Consider the following 21,270-nt stretch of genomic DNA (forward strand, 5'->3'; position numbering starts at 1 on the left):
TTGAACCTTGGCACCATTGTTTCATACAGGATGCGGTGGCTGACCTTGAAGAGAAGTACAAGAAATCGATGATGACCAATGCTCAGCTGGACAATGAGAAGTCCACACTGGTCTACGAAGTCGACTGCCTCAAGGATGTCCTGGCAGATCAAGAGGAACATATGATGGAGCTTAGCAGAGAAGCCAGGGATAAACATAGAGTAAGGCTGTGCTGTAACCTGACCAACCTTTAATAGTGAAAAAGGAAAAAAGACTTAATCTTTTCAATTTTTTAAATACTTGCAAACTGACACTAGACTTCAACATTCATTGATTTGTATTTTGACGATAGTCAATAAAAAAATTAGTATAAATGTAGCAACCTCAATTAATTAATCGATCTTGGAAGGTTTACATGGCGTTTCAGATCACAGAATGGAGGTTTTTTTACAATATGATATAGTGTAAACCGTGTGTACAATAATTGATTAATGATGCTCTGTAGTATCTTAGTATTTATTATTGCAATATTTATTTAAAGATTTTGATGCTAACATACTTGTATCTGACTGATTCAAGCACTAATTTGTTATTTTGAAATTTAACATTATTCATACATTTTTTCTTCATTTTGTGTGATTGATTTTTTTATTTTGTTGATGTCTCACCAACGAATGCTGCATTTTTCTTTCAGGACTTAGAATCGAAGAAGCGTGAGAATGTCGGATTGAAGAGAGAGGTTGACATTCTGAGGGAAATGGTAGAACAACGGGATCAACTCATTTCGGTAAGCGTCCTCTTTATTATGATAAGCCAGGGTGCGGTTTCATGAAGCTGCTCGTATGTTGCACATGACTGTATGCACGGCAGGTGTGATAATCCATTTAATAGTATGCTGTATGCTTCAAGTGAAAGAAAGTGGGACCTATTCAAAGGACATACATTTGGAAACTTATCTCCAGGACACCTCTTCATCTTGCCGAGTGTTTGATGATAAGAACCTGGAGCGCAACCTTTAATGGTTTATTGATACCCAGATTATTATTACCATTCCTGCTTCTTCTCTGTTCTTTGTTAATTTTTTCTGTTGTTTTTTTTACCTCTCCCACAGGAACATGGTTTATTACTCGTCGGAGGAGAGCAAGCAGACGGGGACTCTTCCAAACCTGTACAGCCAAAGGTCGGAACCATCGTAGTGGTATCGCCCGAGGCGGCGGAACTCTTAGAAGTCGTCGGTGACGGCCCCCTCGATGTCAGGCTAAAGAGATTTGTCGAGGAGAGAAAAGAACTTCTTGAGCAGGTTCGGACAAAGGATTTGATTTCAATCAAAGTGCTTTATCACTATTCTAATGCAAGGCTAAAATCTACCTATAGGGTGGAGCATTTGCCCTATTACAAGTGATTTATTTCCAATTCGTCTAATGCCAATTCGTCCAATTGCCAACTCGTCTACTACCATTAGGTCTATCATCAGTTCGTCTACTCACCACATGGTCCACTTTCATTTAGTTTAATGCCATTCCGTCTAATAACCAGTTGGTCCAATAGCCATTTAGTCCATATACTGTTTGGTCTAATTAAACTGAAGTGTTAATTGTGCAACATAAATGAATACAAAATGGGTATTAGACCAACTGGTTATTAGACGAAATGGTAATAGACAAAGTGATGATTGGACCAAATGGTTGTTAGACCAAATCCTGATGGATGGAATGGCATTAGACTAAATGAAGGTAGACCATGTGGTGAATGGACGAATTGGCAATATACCTTGCAAGTGACGGGGGGGGGGTTCATATAGATGTTCATGATTTAGTAATGAATTACCAAATGACTGATGACCCTTTCTTGTGATAAAATGAAATATCCTCTGACCCTGACCTAGCCCCTAAGAACATGATCCAGTTGTTGAGCTTATGCATGTGACATAATATAGCGCCCTCCCTCAGAGGATATAGGAATGCGCATAAATGAAGTTGTCAGAGATGCGTCAGCAGGAGATCATCAACATTTGAAACTGCCACATCAATCTGTTCCTCTTTCTTATAAATGACATTACAGCCCTCGTACAAAGACCCAAGTTGGTAATCGTGCCTATTCTGTAATTGCCCCCACGCTCTGGAACAACTCCAAACCAAAATTCAAAATAAGTAATCAAAGCACCTCTTATATACTTTTTGGTAACTGCAAATTTTAAAGTTTTATTATAATTTATGTGATACTTTCCTGAAGAAACTTTATGATGAAAGTGTTTTTCTTTGTCTCACAGATCAGAAAACTTAAGATTGAGTTAGAGGAATCAAAAGAAAGGGCAGAGAACGCGGAAAGGAGAAGAGCGAATCCCATCACAATAAATGGACCAGATTTAGATGCACATGATTTACAAAGTAAGCTCATACATTTTCTTTTTTGCATGATCCCTAGTATAAACTGCTGTAGTGTATTGCAGATTTAATAATGAAAAATGAAATATTTTTTCATGACAAGGAATAATTGTTGATGATGAATTTGAGTATGATTGTGATGATGGTGGTGGTGGAGATGAAGATTATAATGATGATGATTTTGGTGATGTGGTTTATGATAATGGTGATGATTTTGTTATTGGGATAATGGTGATAATGATGATGAAGATTGAGTATGACGAAGAAGATGATTATGATGGTGATGATGATGATGATGAATATGAATGTGATGATGAAAAAAAAAAGATGATAATGATGATGAAGAAGACGATTTGAGGGCAATAGTTATAAAGGTAATAATTGTGATGATAATATGATCATGATGATAAGGTTTATGATGATAATGGTGGTCATATAATATGAGGATGTTTAAATTGATGACAAATGGGTCTTTAGATTTTGTATGCAATGTCACCTTTTGAAATGTCTAAATTATTAATGTAATTCTCTGTTTCTTCTAGGAGAAGCAACAAAACAAGTTGGTGAATACAAGTTCAAGTTACAAAAGGCAGAACAGGATATCACAAATCTAGGTGGACAGGTGAGTACATTGTTTGTATACTTTTATTTCAGTATACAGGAACAAATTTTCAATCAAGATCAGTATTGAAGGTGGTGCAAACCCCCCAAAATTGAAGTCTGATATAAAGCATCTACATCTCATCATCATCAGCAGCAGGAGTATCATATCATTATCATCATCATCATCATCATCATCATCATCATCACCACCACCACCACCACCACCACCACCACCACCACCATCATCATCATCATCATCACCACCACCACCACACAACCACCACCACCACCACCATCATCATCATCGTCACCACCACCATCATCATCATTACTACCACCATGATCATTGTTGTAGTCTGTGTCATCACCATCACCAAAACATACTAAATATTGTTGGCGTCATTATTATTGCTATGGTCATCATCGCCCCCATCATCGTCATCGCTATCTCTCTGACCACCACGTTGTAATTATTCTCTTGCTCTTTGTTTCATCCTAGGTTGTGAGACTAGAAGGTCAGGTCAGAAGGTATAAAACAGCATCAGAAGTAGCAGAAAAGAATGAAGAGGAACTCAAACTAGAAAAGAGGAAAATGTCAAGAGAGGTAATTGAACACCCATGTTGCTTTCCCTTTAGATTTCCCGTTATCAGCAAACCCTTCTTTCTTACATTTGCCATACTACAGTCAAACCCGCTATAGTGACCACCTGTATAGAAGGGTCACCTGTCTGTAAAAAAACACTAGTTAGGTTTCCATTGAGTGGTTTCCTCGTTGAAACTTGTACGTGTACTGCTACAAGACCCTGTCCATAAAGTTGTCTTTCTTCCCTTTGGTTGGCTTGGTAGGCAGGTTCAACTGTATTTGTTTATATATCTTTATAATGTGACCTTAGAAATATCAGGTACCATTTCATTTCCTTTTATCTCTAGTGGACAGGTTGTTTTAATCTCAATTGTCATTATTTTGTGTTTTTTCCCTCACTTTATTATTCCCTAATTCACGTTGAAGAGTTTTTTTATTTTTTTTTATTAAATGCCCAAGAAAAAAAAGGTTTTCATGTATATCTGTTATTTTTTATTTGAATATGTCTGAAAATAACTAATGCCCTTTTTTTGCTTAGTAAGTCTTTCTCTAGGCTTGGCCAACATTATAAAATATTAGAATAAGACTGTTTTGTGCTCTATATTCAGTTAAACCTACATGTATGATAAATGGGGAGGGGGCAGGGTCCTTGGTGGCCCCCATAAAATTGATCAATTATAGCACATGCATTAATTATGAGCCAGATTTGTGCGATGATGAAATGTAATGACTACTTTCAGTAGTTTGTAATTAACTTTTTATAAAAGCCTTGGTTTTCATGCCAATGTCTTTAATGTATTTGGCAACTTTATCCATCAGAAGAAATGTAAAAGTATTGTCATTTCAAATATATTATCAGAATTATTTCATATTTCATTACATCTTCTGTTTGAAAAAAATGGAAAATTTTGGACCTGTAGTGGACTAACTCACTTTGTTCATTCCATTTTTATTATTTGTTTGAATTTTTTTAACATTGTGGTTTAAAAAAAAGGAGGAGAAAGTGGAGGAAAAGCCAAAGGAAGGCGATTCTGACACATGCAAAGTTTTCTAACTACCATTGCTCTTAAGGTAACATAAGCTATTTTGATATAGTACACACTCATCAGCTGTGGGTATTACTTTGGTATGGTGAAGGGCTTATTTTTATTTGGGTATTTCCCCCTATCTATTTTGTTCCTTGCTTAATTTGCTTATTTTGGGATGAGGTGTAGAGAACTCTTGTTTTGGTCTCAGTTATTATAGCCAACAATTCATATGGAAATGTAATGATTAGTCCACGCTCTTTCCTAGAGTTTGTGAGATGACAATTGAAGCCTAATGTTCAATAGTCGTTATTTTTTATTTGTATGTTTGATTAATTTCCATGATTACAAGCATAACAGATCACATAAGTTCTGTCGACAAAAAAGGACTGTATTTATTCAGTTTCAAATGCAGGTAACATTTGTGCAGAAATGACTGAAAATATGGCTAAACAGATAGCATATATCGAAGTTAATTGAACTTCCACTTATAATCATATGATATTGACTGGCCTTGAGGGGAACATCAAATATATTGCCAGCAAAGAATCATATTGGCCCAAGTCTTTAGACGAGGGCAATATGGGTCTTTTAAGGGCAATATATTTGATGTTCCCCGAAAGAAGAGCCAGTCAATATTTTTATTATCGTCCAAATCAGATATCTAGAGCAAAAATCATGATAATGGGGATATTTCTTTTAAAAATAGAGTTCTATTGTGTCATGTTAATATCGGTCTAGGCTCTGCACTTTACCATTATGACGTACTTGCAAGCTCTCGGATCCAGCGTTGTCTTTATTATGACGTATATTGTTGGTGCGCGGATCCTTATGAAGCGTATCTCTTCATACGCATCCACAAATGCCCGGATGTGAGACCAGGGAAAATACAAAGGTATTTTTTGCTTCGTCTCTGCATGCAAAGTAAATGCGCACATTGAGACCGAGGAAGATGCAAACAATATACCTACCCTTCCCGATGTTAAGAAAATGTAGGGCAATACGGTTTTGTAAATGACCAGCTCAGATGTCTGATACGGGTGATAATGTATTATATTAATAAACAAGTCATTTTCAATACAGGTAAACTTGCATAAACTGAGTTTTCGTAAGTCAGATACATGTATCCGCCCAAGTGGAAATATTTTGTACATCAGGGGGCCGTTTCATAAAGCTGTTATGTTAAGAGCGTCTTTAAGAACGACTGGTGAACCCTTCTTATACGCGCTAAACAATCGCCAATTCAATATCATTTACCACAAGAAAGGATCACCAGTCGTTCTTAAAGTCGCTCTTAACTTAAGAACAGCTTTATGAAACACCCACCAGGGCCCCATTATACAAAGAGTTACAGGAGATCCAGTCAATCTCAACTGTACGGAAATCCATCCATACCATAACTTTTTTTTCTACAGGAAATTTTCATGATTTCCTTAGTAAACAAAGATAATCACCCTGAAATTCCAAGAGTATGATGAATCATGAATGTATGCATATACATCACAGGCCTCAGTGGGAATCCGAAATAGGATTTTTGGGGGGCAAGGCCACTTTTTTGAGGGGCACTTTTTCACTGAGGCCAGGCAGCAGAGGGCACCAAGGCCATACAGAGGGGCACCAAGGCCACTTTTTAAGGGGCATGTAATAAATTATTTGTAGGTGTTACAGTTTCGCGGCGTGGGGGGGGGGGCTTTCCATAGTCGAAGTTCATTACCAAACCACATTATTTACTTAAGAAAAAATGAACTTTAATAGTCTAACAATGCACTCACTGTATAAGGTTTGAAAAGAAAGTTTCATTATTCTTCAGAATCACTTCAGGACAGGATAACACATCATTGCATTGCTTTGAGTCTTGAATTTGACATCCAACATGTAACATGTACATATTAACAAATCAAGTAAAAGTACCTCTGGTAGAAGTAAATTAATTTCATCTAATTCTTTATCCAAATTACCTCATGGCATGCCAAGTAGGCCTGGGACGAATACCCTTTTTGCCATTTGATTGTTCGCCAGAGGAAACAATCGATTAGTTCAATTAATCGAGATTCCTGGAATATCAGAAATCACGCACTCAAAAATTGACCTACTTCCATTACCTACCGGTAGCTGCGCTTATTGATATGGGCTGATATGATGGGAGTGGAACTTGGAATAAATGCATTGTATACAAGGAATATGTACTTGTACTGTGTTTGTCATTTATCCCGCCCTCTATACACACAATGAACGAATAGCAAAGGAGTTGTACTGTGTTTGTCATTTTATCCCGCCCTCTCAGCACACAATGAACGAATAGCAAAGGACTTTGAGAACTGTGCGTGACCGCGATGGTGCATGGATGTTAGGCCTGGGACGATTGTCATTTTTACCATTCAATAATTTCCTGAAAAAAATAATCGAATGATTCGATTGTTCGTCGGGAATCAGGTCTTTTAGGTCACAATAGTTGACCTACTTTATGGTTACCCCCCACCCCATGAAGAAATCTCCATCAAAGTCACATGTTTAGAATAAATGAAAGTAGGACCTTTTCCCCTTCTCCATGATATTTATATCAAAAGAAACTACATGAAATGAGATTAAAACTTTCAGTTTATTGTTCCAATGAAAATCCTTCCTAAATCCATGCTGGTACTCTGGTATTATGCATGCATCCCTCCAAGTGCCACACCCCTGCATATGAATGAATCAGCCCAGATCAGAGTTCAAAGTCCAAAGCCCAAATATGTAAACAACTCATTCATGAACTATTCTTTGAGACTGACCCCAGGTGGAGCATTTCTTGAACAATTGCATCCCTTGCCCACACCATGGCCCCGCCCCCACTTGTGGCACTGCCCACGATTCTACACATGTATTTCAAAAAAATGTTTTGCAAAATATTTAATTTGAAATACCTTTTAAAATTACGATTTTTTATCATTTGAACCTACATGTATAACTGGGTCTATTTTGGAGACTAGTCGAGAAAGTACCAGTGAAGACGGGCGCATGTATATGTTGGAATGTAGTTTTCATTGTGTGAGGGGATAGAAAAAAGGTTGCATTATTGTTTTGAAACATGAAAGGAATTCTCTGGCTCCCACCCTTATCTTTCTCTCTCCCTCACACACACACACACACACACACACAGATGGGGGAGGGGTCAATTTATTTCTGAAGTCATGACCTCTCCTGATAAGGGAACCACTGCCTTCTTCTTTGTTTCCCCAAAAGTTTCATTGGTTATCCGAAGGTCCAATCAGCTCAAGTGAGCTTGGTTGTGTGTTTTCTTATTGTTTTGTGCACGCAGACAATGAACTCATTTTGTGTATCGAGGGCTCGTCCATTCTTATGCTGCAGCTTACATAGCATATGTAAAGCGCGCTAGCGGCCGGCCGGCCGCTAGCGGTGTACAGTCAGACCGCAGGTCCCTGTGCTAATGAGCAAAAAGGCCAGATTCATCCAAATCATCTCGTGGCAGAATCCTCCTCCTTGCAAAATCTCGTGATTCGTGAGATTTTCTTTCTCTTAGAATTTACCTGATTTAACCTCAAGTAAAATGAAATATCATTGCACCATCAGATAGAGTAAATGTTACTCTTTCATGTTGGTCATTTACTTTGCATACAATATTTTGATAAATAAGTGAATTCCTGCCCTGAACACGTGCCTCAAAACTGAATTTTCTTCCTCTGTTTTCTTTTGCAAATTGTGCAAAACTTTTTATTTTGAGCCTCAATGATATATATATCACCGTAAAGCTGAACTTCTCTACTTTCTCACTATGCCACTCTTGATATGCGGCACCTTTTAATCGGGTCAAGATCACACTTTTCCCACCAAGGTACAAGACGAGATTTATGAAATTTGTAGTTGCATGAAATCCAGAGTTCTGATTGGCTGGATAAGGTTTGCACAACAACAGGCGCGGGTAATTTGAGGAGATTACCACATGGGGAGTGTGACCTTCTCATGAATCCATGCACTGGAACCGTTGGAATTTGCAAGTGTGTGGTCTCTGACCAATCAGAGTGCAGTATTCTTGTTTTCAAGCTGCTTTTTGTACTTGGCCAATGAAAAGTGTGATCTTGACCCGATTAAACCAATTGTTATTTTGAAACCTATACCATTTTAAAGCATACATATTCAGCTTTATCATGATCTAAAAATAGTTTGGGCTCAAACAAAAATAAAGAGTAAAAATTGCAGATTTTGTCAGGTGAAAATAATTATTTTGTAGCATGTTTTAGATCAAATGTTTAACCTATATTACAAAGTCTTTGAATAAATGCAAACACATGACCTGAAAGAATGATTCTTCTTCTTTACAATGATACCAAAATCATAAAATTTGATGCCCAATTAAAGCAGCAATGACTAAATGAAAAGAGGTGTGTTGGTCCGCATCAAGCTCATTAAATATGCAAAACCCCTATAGTCATGAATATCACTTGGATGAAAGAAGCCTTTTTCTTGGGACCTGCCGACTGACTGTGTATAGCTAGCTCATATCGTTCGGCGCGGCTTCGGACTAGACTGCATACATGCACTGGACGTTGCTGGTAAAGCTTAAAGGTATTGGATACTTTTTGAGATCGGAGAAAAGTTTTCCTCGCTCAGAAAAAAAGGTGCAGACTTTCAAAAGGGGCACATTATATATCAGAAAAAGGGCACATTTATGAGAAAAAGGGCACCACGGCCATATAAAAAGGGCACATTTTTAGTGGCCGTAACTTTTAGCAAAAAGAAGAAGGGCATGACGGCCAGTAATGGGGGCATCGACGGCCATGGCCGTCGATGGCCGTCGATTATTTCGAGGCCTGATGATGACATCATATCTATAAATCATTTTGAACCAACTTATGTTTTAGATGTTGACGTTGCTGGCTTTCCATAGTTGTGGTTGATCGGATCAATCCTAAATCTTTGTAAGACAGGGCCCAGATTATGCAACACTTTATTCCTCTTCCAAGTCCGATATCTCTTAGGTTAAACAGATTTCTGTTGTCCTAAAAGATTCGACTTGGGCAAAGTTACATGCCATGTAGTTGCAGTTGAAATTCTTGTAAAATCAATATAATGGTTGAAGCAATTTACCTACCTTGTGTAGTGAGAGGTAACTGTAGATTACTGTCTTGCCTGTTATAGATATGTGTATGCTCCCGGTGGCTAATAGGAAGTACAGAAAACTTTGCATGTGTTGGCTGCTTCTCCAGTATACCTTCTATAATGTTATTTTATCTTTGGGAAATGAATGATTTGGATGGGAATGATAATTTCCGTACGAAGATGTTTACTAGACTTAATAGAAAAAATCCATTGGTTGAGTTGCTTTCTTCTTTCTTATTTCTGTGTCCATTTGACTAAGTTAGTTACTACATCAGTGTATGTGTGAATCAAGATTTTTGAACAGGCACCACAAAGACCACACAAATGTATTTTTAGTTTATAAATATCTCATGTGAAAGAGGAAGTGATGTATAACGTACTACCACTTGATGATCGTAACTCGTTTTACATCTATAAAGAAGAATGTTCACTACCATTGCAACATTTAAACCCATGACTGTGTTGTACTTGTCTTTGTTGGATTTGGGATAGCACGTGTATTTTGAAATCGTATCAGTGCACAGTGACGACATATTTTTCACTTCTTAAACTAAATCGTTTTCATTTGTTTTCTTCTTGTTTTTCAGCTCCGGATATTACGGGAGAAAGTAGAAGAAGTTGAGACATCGAATACGCATTTACAGAAACGACTAGACAAATTCATTAAACGAAAACCGGAACACTGATAGCTGGCAGTTACGTAGATTTTAAGCTTCTATTTAACCTACAGAGTACGTCATTTGTATTTTAATTTTCAAAAGTAATGACTGACCTGGCTTGTATATCAGTGAATTTCTGTTGAAGAAAACAGTGATTAAATAAACCCATAGATGTATAGGTCTGTATTCTTAAGTCGGGTTCATTTGCTCTTGGTCTGAAGTTGTGTTTTAACTTTTGATAACCAATTATGGCACATTTTCTTGACAGTGCATAGTCATGTGATCATGTCATTAGACACTCAAAACATTTGCTACTGTCTAGGAATAATAACTGAATAAGTTTTCTTCACTATTATAAAAGCATGGGTAATCAACCGGTTCAACATGAAAAATATGGCTTCCGATAAAGTTAGAACCAAGTTTGACAATGACCTAAGTTTCACTGGAATTCTGAATACAGGCCATAGTGTTTAAGGCATTCGGTCGTTCCAATTGCAAAAAAATGCACGTGGAATAAAAGTCATGATGCTGTGTATTTAGTAAAATTTCAGGTGCAGTTTGTTGTGCCATGGATTGCAGATTTAATTTTAAAGTTCTTTAATCTCAGCTCATCATTATTCTTCTTGAGTGGTGATTCAATAGAAAAATGTCTAAAATCCCTATTTCAGAATAAAAATCACCAACTTCTTTGAAACTTGCATCGTTTTGGCTCGTAATATCATTTTTAAAAAGCTGTTATAAAGCATTAAAAAATGCCAATTTGAGGATAAAAAACGATTAATCTAGACTTAAAAGATTTTGTGTACTTCTATGGGTTAAAGCTAATATGTAAAAAATATTCTGCTTTTTCACCACGTTTTTTCTTAATTAATCCAAGTGAAACATTACATTGAAAATGCGAAAGTCAACTACATGTATTACTCAACTACATCGAAAGATTATTTGATACATATGAAGTGTTTAATGTACACATCAATAAAGAATGTGTATGTGCGCCAAAACTCCAGGACTATTCAGAGTTACTCAGTGGTAAACCCAGGCCTTTGAAAAATAGGGGGCGCAAAGAGCAGAAAGAGGGCGGGGCGCAAATGATAATTTCTCAGATTTAACTATGTTACTTAGTATATTCAATAGGTGATTCTCCATATATAGATGGGGTGCACATACCCTGCGCCGCCGCACCCCCCCCCCTTGATCTGCCACTATACTTGTGTACAAGGCATTTATTAGGGCCACTACAATAGAACAGTAAAGTTAGGAGATAAAACCAGTGTCAGCAAGTTATTCTAAATATTTTGGGTGCATACATGTACATGAATCATACAGGTCCTTTGTGCCAAAGAAACATGACCAAAATTTGTAGTGACAAATTTGAAGCTATTTTGAGAACCTGCTCTGGAAAGGAAATCCACCGCTTTTGCTATGAAGAAGTAAAACGTGAAGTTCCCAGTATCAAGCAGCATCTCTTCTTCACACGACTTTAGGTCAGTTTTGATATAAATTCATACATGTACACACAGGACATTGTGTTTAGGCTCACAATAAGGTGCTTGTTAAAATGATAGGGTGTTTAAGCAGAGTTATTGAGGTTGATATTAGAAGTATTGGTTGTACTGTCTGTCTGAATGTGATTTCACATTCACTGTTGACATTTGTGCATTGGTGTGAGGTCAACGTTTCACCTCACCGTAGCATCTATGAACCTATGATCAAGCTGGTCCTGGGATGAATTTCATTAGGTGTTGAGACATCATTACCATTGTTTTAGAGTTTTCTTATAAAGACACCTAATGATAACGAATGCTTGTTAGTGCAAACCCAAGGGATTACAGCTTTCATCCTCTCCGAGTCTATACCAGGGGGTTGATTCACAAATATTTAGTATGACTTAGTGTTGCACCTAAATGCTAAGTTGAGTTCATTATGAAAGGCATGACTGCATTGGTCAGATCATGCCAGGAGGATGCTCACTACTGCGTATAAATCAGTAAGATAGCGTGTTGCATATCATACATGCGCCGGTATTTAAGTGCAACACTTTATAGTCATGCTTAAATCTTTGTGAAACACCTCCAGGTCACAAAAACCATAGAGCACTGTGCTAGAACATATCCCACTAGTTTACAATGCGAATTACCAATTGCTTAACCTTATTTTATTGTGCAAGATCGTTTAAAGGGAACAAATTCATATTGCAAATTTCCAATCATGTCTAACATCTGCATATAAAGAGAAACTGCTCGCATATTCATTCTCTCTGATGTATATTTTTCTTTATGTATTCCCCCCCCCCTCCTCTCTACCTAACTGTCTCTCTTTTTCTCTATCACCCAAATGTTGAAGGAGCATATTGTGTTCTCATCTGTCCTTGCTTGAGCTATAGAGGGCAGTAGATGGTCTTCCACTGCGCGAATGCACCTGATTTTATATTATTTATAACAATTTCAGTTTTGACCCCCTTTTCCTTCCTTGCTAGTATATTATAGGTGATAGAATACTTCAGCTCCCCCCCACCCCCAATGTTTTTTTTAACCAAATCTAGTGAGCATATACCCTCCCCCATTCGTTTATCCAATGAGATAACACTAATAGTCAAACAGTAACTACAAATTTGGTTGCTGAGGTTTCTTCTTTTGAAATATTGTTTATTTTAATAATCAAAATGTGGATGAATACACATATGTAGTACAAACGTACTTTGTTATTTCAGCGACCCACTGATTTGTAAATTATAATGGATTAAAATGTATTACAGTGTACATTGTCATATTATTTCATGGTTTTAATGATTAAAACTGTTAGTTATCAGTAATGCTTAAATGATTAAATACCCATATATTTATTTCTTATGAGCATTATGTATAATACCTCGGTCATATTTTCTCTACGGCGGCCGTAAGGTGAATCGAAAACAGCTGATTTATTCATTTTTATTCAATGCACCTATATGTAGCCGAGTACAAAAAATGTTAAAAACGGCTGTTTTCGACTTGCCATACGCCCGCCGTCGAGCAAATGTGACCGAGGTATTAGGGTTGAATGAATAACAACCACTTTTTTGTATAAAATGCATCATAGTTTATCATGATGTAGCAAACAGACATATAGTGATAGGTTTCTTTATTTTTTCATCATTATTAACACAACACTTTTTTATGTGTCAGTTGAAACTACTAAAATGAGAAAACTTTTTTACACTTCCAAATCATGGCATGTTAAAGAGGAACTGTTAGATATCTTTTACCAGATTTTTTTACCAGATCTTTAATTTTCTTTATGACTTTAAGTGACGTACAAAGTGCAGTTTATTATATAAAGTATTTTTAATCATCTTTATGGCTTTTGTCTTTGATATCATTGATTTTCGGAAAACCTTTCATCCATCTGCAAAGCATTTTGATTTTTAAAGGGGGGTACATTGCAAAATTTACTTCCTGTGTATTAAGTGTAATGTTATCAACAAATTTACTAGTTCTTAAAGGCCTTGCTCAAAATCTGCTGCAGTTAATGAGGTTTGATAAAGGTCATGTCTCATTCAGTGTACATTTCAGAGATCAGATTGCATTACACTTAATTGTAAATATTACTGTACAACTATTAGGTTAAAGAAAAAAAAGCTGTATAGATATGAATAAAACTCATCCAACAAGGCAATAATTTTAGAATATCGTACTCTAGCCTGTGCTATTAAAGCCTATGTAATTTTTTTTTGAAAATCACAATTCATACATTGTTGCTAGTATCATATATGTTTATTATAAATAAATAAAAATGGTTATTTCCTCTGTTTTAAGAGAAAACGGAGGATGAAGCTATATAGAGTACCATTTTATGTTAAACTATTCCCTAATTCATACTAGTGGGTCATCAAATGGGGTAGATTCCTTTCTAGATGATGGATATTACATCATATTAGCATTAATTCAGAAAGTCTTCTATACAATATACATATAAATGAATAAATCTTTATAAAGGGTTACCACTGATCCAATCAATTGTAACTCTATGGAAATCCATCAGTGTCATAATATTCTATAGAATATTTGCAAAATGCTCTGTTAACAAATAAGAACACACCAAATTGTCGAGAAATCAATGAATTTATGGATATACATTCATATCCATTTTTTTTTAATCAAACAAATATTTTATGTAGTCTACCAGTATTGACATTGGAGGCTTTCCATAGTTGCGATTGATCGGATCATTCGCAACTCTTTGTAAGACGGGGCCAAGATTAGAGTGGCACACATTGCACACTGCCCATTTTGGTGGAACCAGAGCTTGGATACTGAATCCTTGATAATCTTAAATTTCCATCTTGATAATGAAGATAATCTGGACATTACAGTGTGTCCATATTTTCCCTCTATTCTGTTGCGTATATTTGCATTGTACCAAATTTCACATGGATTTGTCAAACCATGGACATACTAGGTAGGTCCATGGTCAAACTTAAGGGGGATTAGATATGGACGGATAGTCGGCATGGGACGAAATATGATATTTGGGAAAATTTCTTTTGTGAACAAGTGATTTCTGTACAAAGGTGATTTTATTACTTTTTATGAGTCTGATCTGTAATTATGCATTTGATTTCCTTTACGTATTGTGCAGATGATATTCATCAATATGAAATGGTTTTGAAGCAGCATAAAATACATTTACTTTGATAGTGCCTATTGAAATTTGTTTAATTTCACCATGTTTATTTAATAGCTACATTGTTTTACCCACCCCTTTCGTGCAGTGAGTGAGCATATCGCAAGATTGCACTGAACTTGCAATGTTGTTGAACAAAGAAGGTCTTGTGATGAGGTGTAAAGCTCAATTCTGCCAACTATGAATGACTTCAGAGCATTACAGTGTAGCAGCAATTGTTACGGGTCTGCGTGAGGGAATTGCCGTTCCTCCCAACATTTCATCATAGTGGATGACAGGACTTAATGTGAGATTTTGCAAAGCGTGTTGGCTGTGTCTTATGTTAAAATATGAAATAAACACACATCACCCACTAAAAACAAGCCCCCATCTTAGGTACTGTTCAGTTTTCAACATTAAACAAAAAAAACCTGATTCGCTTTTCGTTAATTTTTGTGTGGTGCCCCTCCCGTCTTTTTCTTTGATTATTTTTTTGTTTGTTTGCCAATACTGTACTACATCTGTATTAGATGAATTTATCTGTGTGTGAGTATTTCATTTTTTGTCCAATTCACAAGAAAGGTTCAAGCATTATGCTGTTGGCAAATATGTTCAGGAAGAGAAAAGTAGGCTTGGGGCTTGGTCTTCATCATCCCCCCCAAAAAAAGAAAAGGGGGCTGTTTTTGTATAATGCCCAGAATTTAAATATTTCACGTGTGAACTGGTACAAGAAAAGTTCACATTAAGTTAAAAAAAACAGTTTGGTTTGAAATTCTAGCATTTTTAAAAGCAAAATGACCAAACATTAAACAAATTTGACAAAAAATAAAGTTTAAAAGACCAAACTAACTAAAATAAAGCAGTTTTGTGGGAAAAGAATGGTGGGGGAGGGGGGGGGGGGTTGCAGTAGGCCCCACCCACCACAGACACCAGTGCCATATCGAAATGGTACATAATAGCCATTGATATTAGTCTGTAAATATGACCTTCGCAAAGCATTATGGTACATAAATCAGATAAAGATTGCATTGAATTTTCCAGAAATGTATTGTCATTCGTTTGGTCCTGCTGCTTTTGATCAAATTGTTCTCTACATTACATGGAGATCACTGATTGAGGTATAGATGGTTTTGGTTGAGAATGATAATGAGATTGAAATATTTTTATGGCGAAGCATACCCTCTTTTGTTAATAAAGCTTCCAATGATTCTGATATTAGATCACTTTCAGATGTTTCCCATATCATTAAGAACCTCTTTTGCTGTATCTATTCTGGTTCTCGATGCTTATCATTCTGTTTTCAAACATTGACACGGTTGAATCTCTTGAATTAAAATCGTTGACTTGATTATTTAAATGCTATGTTAGGCAACTATTCATTCATCTCATTTGCATATTTATGTTAATGATCGAGTTCATGATTTACATGAAGTGGTCGGTATCTTGATGCTTCCTACTGGTTAAATACCTTAAAAAGTTGTTGCTTACCCAGGTATTCAGTCAGTTTGATTTTATGCTTTAATCTTTGGTATGCACTCCTTGGGATTTTCTTGAGTATATATGAGTATGCATACATCAGAAATTTGTTGAATTGATTATGATTATAGTTTGTGAATTAACTAATGTATGATAAATTATGTATCTCTAAAAGGCTTGCTTCTGCTGGCATATCAAGGCAGTAGCGGCGAAAATTTGCAAATAAATAATGAAATGAATTCATTGAAATGATATTGATAACTTATCTTGGTCTCTTTGTGTTCATGTTTAATATGTGGTCTTTGTCTTCAATGAAATAGTTTCATGGGAGGGGAGGGGGTGGTGAGGAGATAAGGGAGAAGGGTATGTGAGTTTCAGAAAAAAATCTCAATCATGGAGGTATGTGTATGGGTCTAAAATGTCCTCCATAATAATCTGACAAGTTCATGGCTCCATGAAAAATATAAGCCTTAATTTACAAGGCCTAATAGTTTATTATACATGTATCCCTAAGGGCATAATCAATTCCTTCCAGGGTTTGGGATTTTGCACCTCTCCCTGCCCTTATCGCTCAAGATTGAAAATGTGATTTGAACAGTAGCAGTAAAAGCCAATCACTGACAATTTCATCAAAATTGGATTGGGTCCTTTTGGGAATACAAAATTAAGGTTTTTTTCATTATCAGAATTCCAGTTCTGTGCATGCTTTTCAAACACTTTTCATGCAAAAGGGACTACAAGTCCACCTTTGCTCAAACTTCATAAATCAATATTTTTATTTTACCCAAATGTCTTTGTCCATTTAGGATTTTTTTCCCATTTTAAGAAAAAAAAAATCCTCCAGATGTCTTAATTATATTCTCAGGCTCATATGAGTTTTTATATTTTGGATTTATTACCTTGCTTCTCTCTTCCCCAGGCTACCCTTCCTATTGTCATGGTGTTTAAATTGTTTACTGGTTTGTTTTTCTATTAAAAATATAAACTTTGTCTGACATAGCAGCAACTTAAAACTAGTTTTTTTTGCAGAATAGCCTGCATTTTTATAAAAGAATCATACAAAATAAAAGACATCTGCAAATTTTTTGTATCTGTCTTTTTTTTAAATCTGTATGTACGAAATTTGATTTGAGAGAAAAAATGTCGATTTATGATGGAATTTAAGAGGATGATCAGTAATGCGCCGGTAAGCAGTATCTAGTACGGCCGGCCGGCCGTCCTACCGGCCGCAAAATGCATGTGGTCTCGTCGCGTGACGTGTTGCCAAGGAACCTCCTCCAAGATGGGAGAAAACGTCAAAGTCGCCGTTCGAGTTAGACCATTTATATCCTTTACGGTGTTCATAATCATTATGTAGATGTTTTTATGAAATCACTAATGAATTTCGAGAAGAATTGTGCCGACTGGGTCTGACAAACAGTTTCAGCGACATGCAGATGTCGAGCTGAATTTAACGTTAGCTGTGGAATTCCTGCCATACAGTCCCAGTCGTTACATTCTGTGTTGTCTGTTTTCTGTTAGCGGTGTTGTCCACTTATTTAAGCTTATAAGCTGCTTATCGTTTCACGTCAAAGGTCATAGTTTGACACTTGATATCTTCACTTTTAGGAAACCTTTGGAAATGGGAGTTGGTATGTTTGTTTTGGTTTGATTTTCTCTTTCTATTCATTGTATATTTAATTGTAAAGACGTTCAAATAAAAATTCTAGGATTTAATTTTGTCCTCCCTACCACTTATCTCAAATTGAATTTCAGATTAAACATGAATTCCTATGAAATTTCTCCGAGATATTGGTTTATATTGTTCTTTAAAATCCAAATAGTGAATAATTGTGTTGAAAAATCTCATCTAAATTTGGGCAGAATATTTTATTCTAATTTCTAACGAATTCCTTTTCAATCTAAGTTCAGTTCATGTCATTGATTGACACTGTCAATTAAATTAACTTGTCGACCCATGGGAAAGGTGGTTATTGTGGGCCTGTTTACAGAACATTTCTGAAATTTAATATTTCAGTATTTAGAAGGCAGATCTTTGTTGATTTTAATCTGAAGGTGGCATGATTTTAACCTTTATAAGTGAACTGTCAACCTATCAACTTTAAATTTCTGTAAGATTCACGCAAATCACAATATTCCTGTCCCTTGTAAAGTTTTCCTGCATTATTGTGGAGGGGCCGAAACACCAACAGTCATACACACATATAAATCGGGAGAAGGTCTTACCTTATTCACTTGTATATAATAATATAGAACACGCTCGCTCACGACACGTCTGTACCGTCCGGGGGTTTGGGTATGGAGTCATCCTCTGAATGGCGTGTGTAGAATACCGGTATGTGTGTGTTGTGTGCTGCATTGGTGATGGGTGCAAATATTCCCGCCGGTGCCGGTGATCGTGTGACGTTGTCTATCGTCTGCTTAACTACTATTAATCCCCTAACACTATAGTATGTAAAATGCAATTAGAGAAATTCCACATAATTATACTTATTTACATGTACAAGCAGATTTTTTGTTCTTGCTGGGTTTTTGTCACAGCGTTTTAATCCTGGAACTGTCTGGAATTGGGCAATTCCAAGCAAAAGTGGACATTTTCCAAAAATTTATATTGGCTCTATTTTAAATCCAGATCAAATTTTTCTTTCAAAACTTATATGGGATTTCATAAATACAAAAGGGGAACATAATCAGCCACAATTTTTTTCTTACACATCTCTTTACAGGATAATTCAAACCATACAAAAAATTTTATACATGGGACTACATATATTGTATTTACTTAACGGGTAATTTCAATTTGACAGAAAACTATATTGCTTGTTTAGTAAAATTTTCTTTTGGATAATCTGAAGGTCATCATTTTACATCGATCATATCAAAAGAAAATTTTAAAATATAAGATCATTATACGTTGCCTGTTTGTGAATATATCATATGGGCAATTCCATGTTACTCACGTTACACAATTTAGGCACCTTAACATATTGTAATTGCCATTTTTTGCTTACTGTGGGGTTTGACAATCTCTCTTTTCTGCACAAGGTTTATGATAACTTAATACACCTTGGTATATTATCATAATTTAGTTTGACTATTCTATCCAGAAAATATAGGCAAGCAAATTCTTGTTACTCACGTTACATTTTTGGACCACATAAATCAACAACACGACTTTGTTCAAAAAGTGTCCTCATACTGGGTGGAATAACAACTAGTGGGTTTATGATTTTTATAGCTGGCAGAGAGGTTCACAAATGTAGATGCTCAGAAATTTTGAAACATTTCATATCTTTGACAAATTTACCAAAATTAGCGTTACTCACGTTACACGTTACTCACGTTACATATTGAACATAACTCATTGCCATGCTCCTGACCATGAATATTTGCTGGAAAGTGTGTATTTAGATGTAATTAACTATTAGAATTATTTTAGGCATAAAATGGAACAGTTTTGTTAACCTCTTTTTTTCAAGAATGACTGTATTGCCCATTTTATATGACTTATCATCAGCAATTACCACACATACACGTACGATGTCAATTTTAGTGAAAATACATGAATATTGTAAGTGATGTGGAGTGAAAAATATTCTCCTTTAATTCTATTCTCCTAAAATGAAATTCCTTTCAAGTGTCTCTGAATCACTGAGTCAGGAGACACTTGAATTTTATTTAGTCAGTCGTTTGAAGATTTTAATAATCGTGAAGCAAAATATCAACTGGCAGAATGATTAAAAAAATATTCCCCTGGACTCCACACCACATTTATGTGCAATCTGATCCAACCTAACACATGAACTTACATACATATATACTCTATTATGTTTCTCTTTCATGAAATCCCATGAATGAATTAATTGTACTGTAAGCAATATCAAGCAAACCTATCTGATAAAGTTAATGTGCTTGCTTAAAGATTAAGGGAGCAGAATTATGTGTTCAACAGATAATAGATTAATTCTGACCAAAACATTCTATCTAAATAATACAAGGTTAAGAAATTATCATATATCCCTCCCCCTTAAAAAAATTGCAAATTGTGAAAACAGAAATTTTCACCTTTAAGCAAACTCAAATGAAATGAAGTGTAATATCTTTTATGCTTTATCCATCTGTAATCATTAGCCAGCTTAATAATTTATGAAATAACTTATTTCTAGTACATGAAAGCAATGCACCAAAGTTTAGTGTTGGTATTTGAACATTAGGCTATATGCAAATCATGCAGACTCTTATAAGCAAAGATACAATTTTATTCATCTTTATTGATGAAAAGTCTGAGAAAGGCTTAAAAATGGACAGTAAACTTGAAAGGGGAACAACTGTTAGCTACATCCGGTTTATCTATAGATGTTAATGACAAAAGAATGTACATGTACATGTATGTAGTTGCAGCAAACAATTATTTCATGGGAAAGTCTTTAGAATCAAGGTTGATTGTCATTCTATTATTATAGATCTAGATATTAAAATAAAATAAACTTATCTTTGTGAAATCATGAAATCTTAGCTAAAAACTGACAACACTCATGATCACTAACACAGAAAAGCATATGTGGGACAGTGTATCAATATTGCTTGGAAACATACCTGACCTTTGATGGAATCTATTTTGCTAATTTCTCAGCAATTACACATTTTCTTCAAGAGCCATTTGGCACATTTTTATTTATTTCTTATTTATTTAATATATACAAACACTTGGTTGGTCATTTCAATTGACTCTGATTGAACTAATTTTGTGATCTTTACCACAACTGGCAAATTTCTCTTTAATGACATTAATGACCACTTCAAAAGGGTCATTAATGGACCAA

At 35.7% G+C, this 21,270-nt stretch overlaps 2 protein-coding genes across 6 annotated transcripts in view; both read left to right on the top strand.

The window, feature by feature from the left end:
• The window catches only part of LOC121426845 (leucine-rich repeat flightless-interacting protein 2-like), a 46,439-nt gene extending 35,623 nt beyond the window's left edge, over window positions 1-10,816 (top strand). For all 5 annotated transcript variants that reach the window (XM_041623243.1, XM_041623245.1, XM_041623241.1 and 2 more), the window contains 7 exons: window positions 30-200; window positions 674-766; window positions 1,091-1,279; window positions 2,249-2,366; window positions 2,906-2,985; window positions 3,466-3,570; window positions 10,259-10,816. In XM_041623243.1, coding sequence (XP_041479177.1) covers window positions 30-200; window positions 674-766; window positions 1,091-1,279; window positions 2,249-2,366; window positions 2,906-2,985; window positions 3,466-3,570; window positions 10,259-10,357 — 855 coding nt within the window. In that variant the 3' untranslated portion in view covers window positions 10,358-10,816. The remainder of the gene's footprint in view (window positions 1-29; window positions 201-673; window positions 767-1,090; window positions 1,280-2,248; window positions 2,367-2,905; window positions 2,986-3,465; window positions 3,571-10,258) is intronic.
• Window positions 10,817-17,694: 6,878 nt separating this feature from the next.
• The window catches only part of LOC121426184 (kinesin-like protein KIF28P), a 31,202-nt gene continuing 27,626 nt past the window's right edge, over window positions 17,695-21,270 (top strand). Inside the window, exon 1 of the mRNA XM_041622387.1 lies at window positions 17,695-17,771. Coding sequence (XP_041478321.1) covers window positions 17,730-17,771 — 42 coding nt within the window. The 5' untranslated portion in view covers window positions 17,695-17,729. The remainder of the gene's footprint in view (window positions 17,772-21,270) is intronic.

The sequence above is a fragment of the Lytechinus variegatus genome, chromosome 13, assembly GCF_018143015.1.
Source record: "Lytechinus variegatus isolate NC3 chromosome 13, Lvar_3.0, whole genome shotgun sequence".
Taxonomy (NCBI): domain Eukaryota; kingdom Metazoa; phylum Echinodermata; class Echinoidea; order Temnopleuroida; family Toxopneustidae; genus Lytechinus; species Lytechinus variegatus.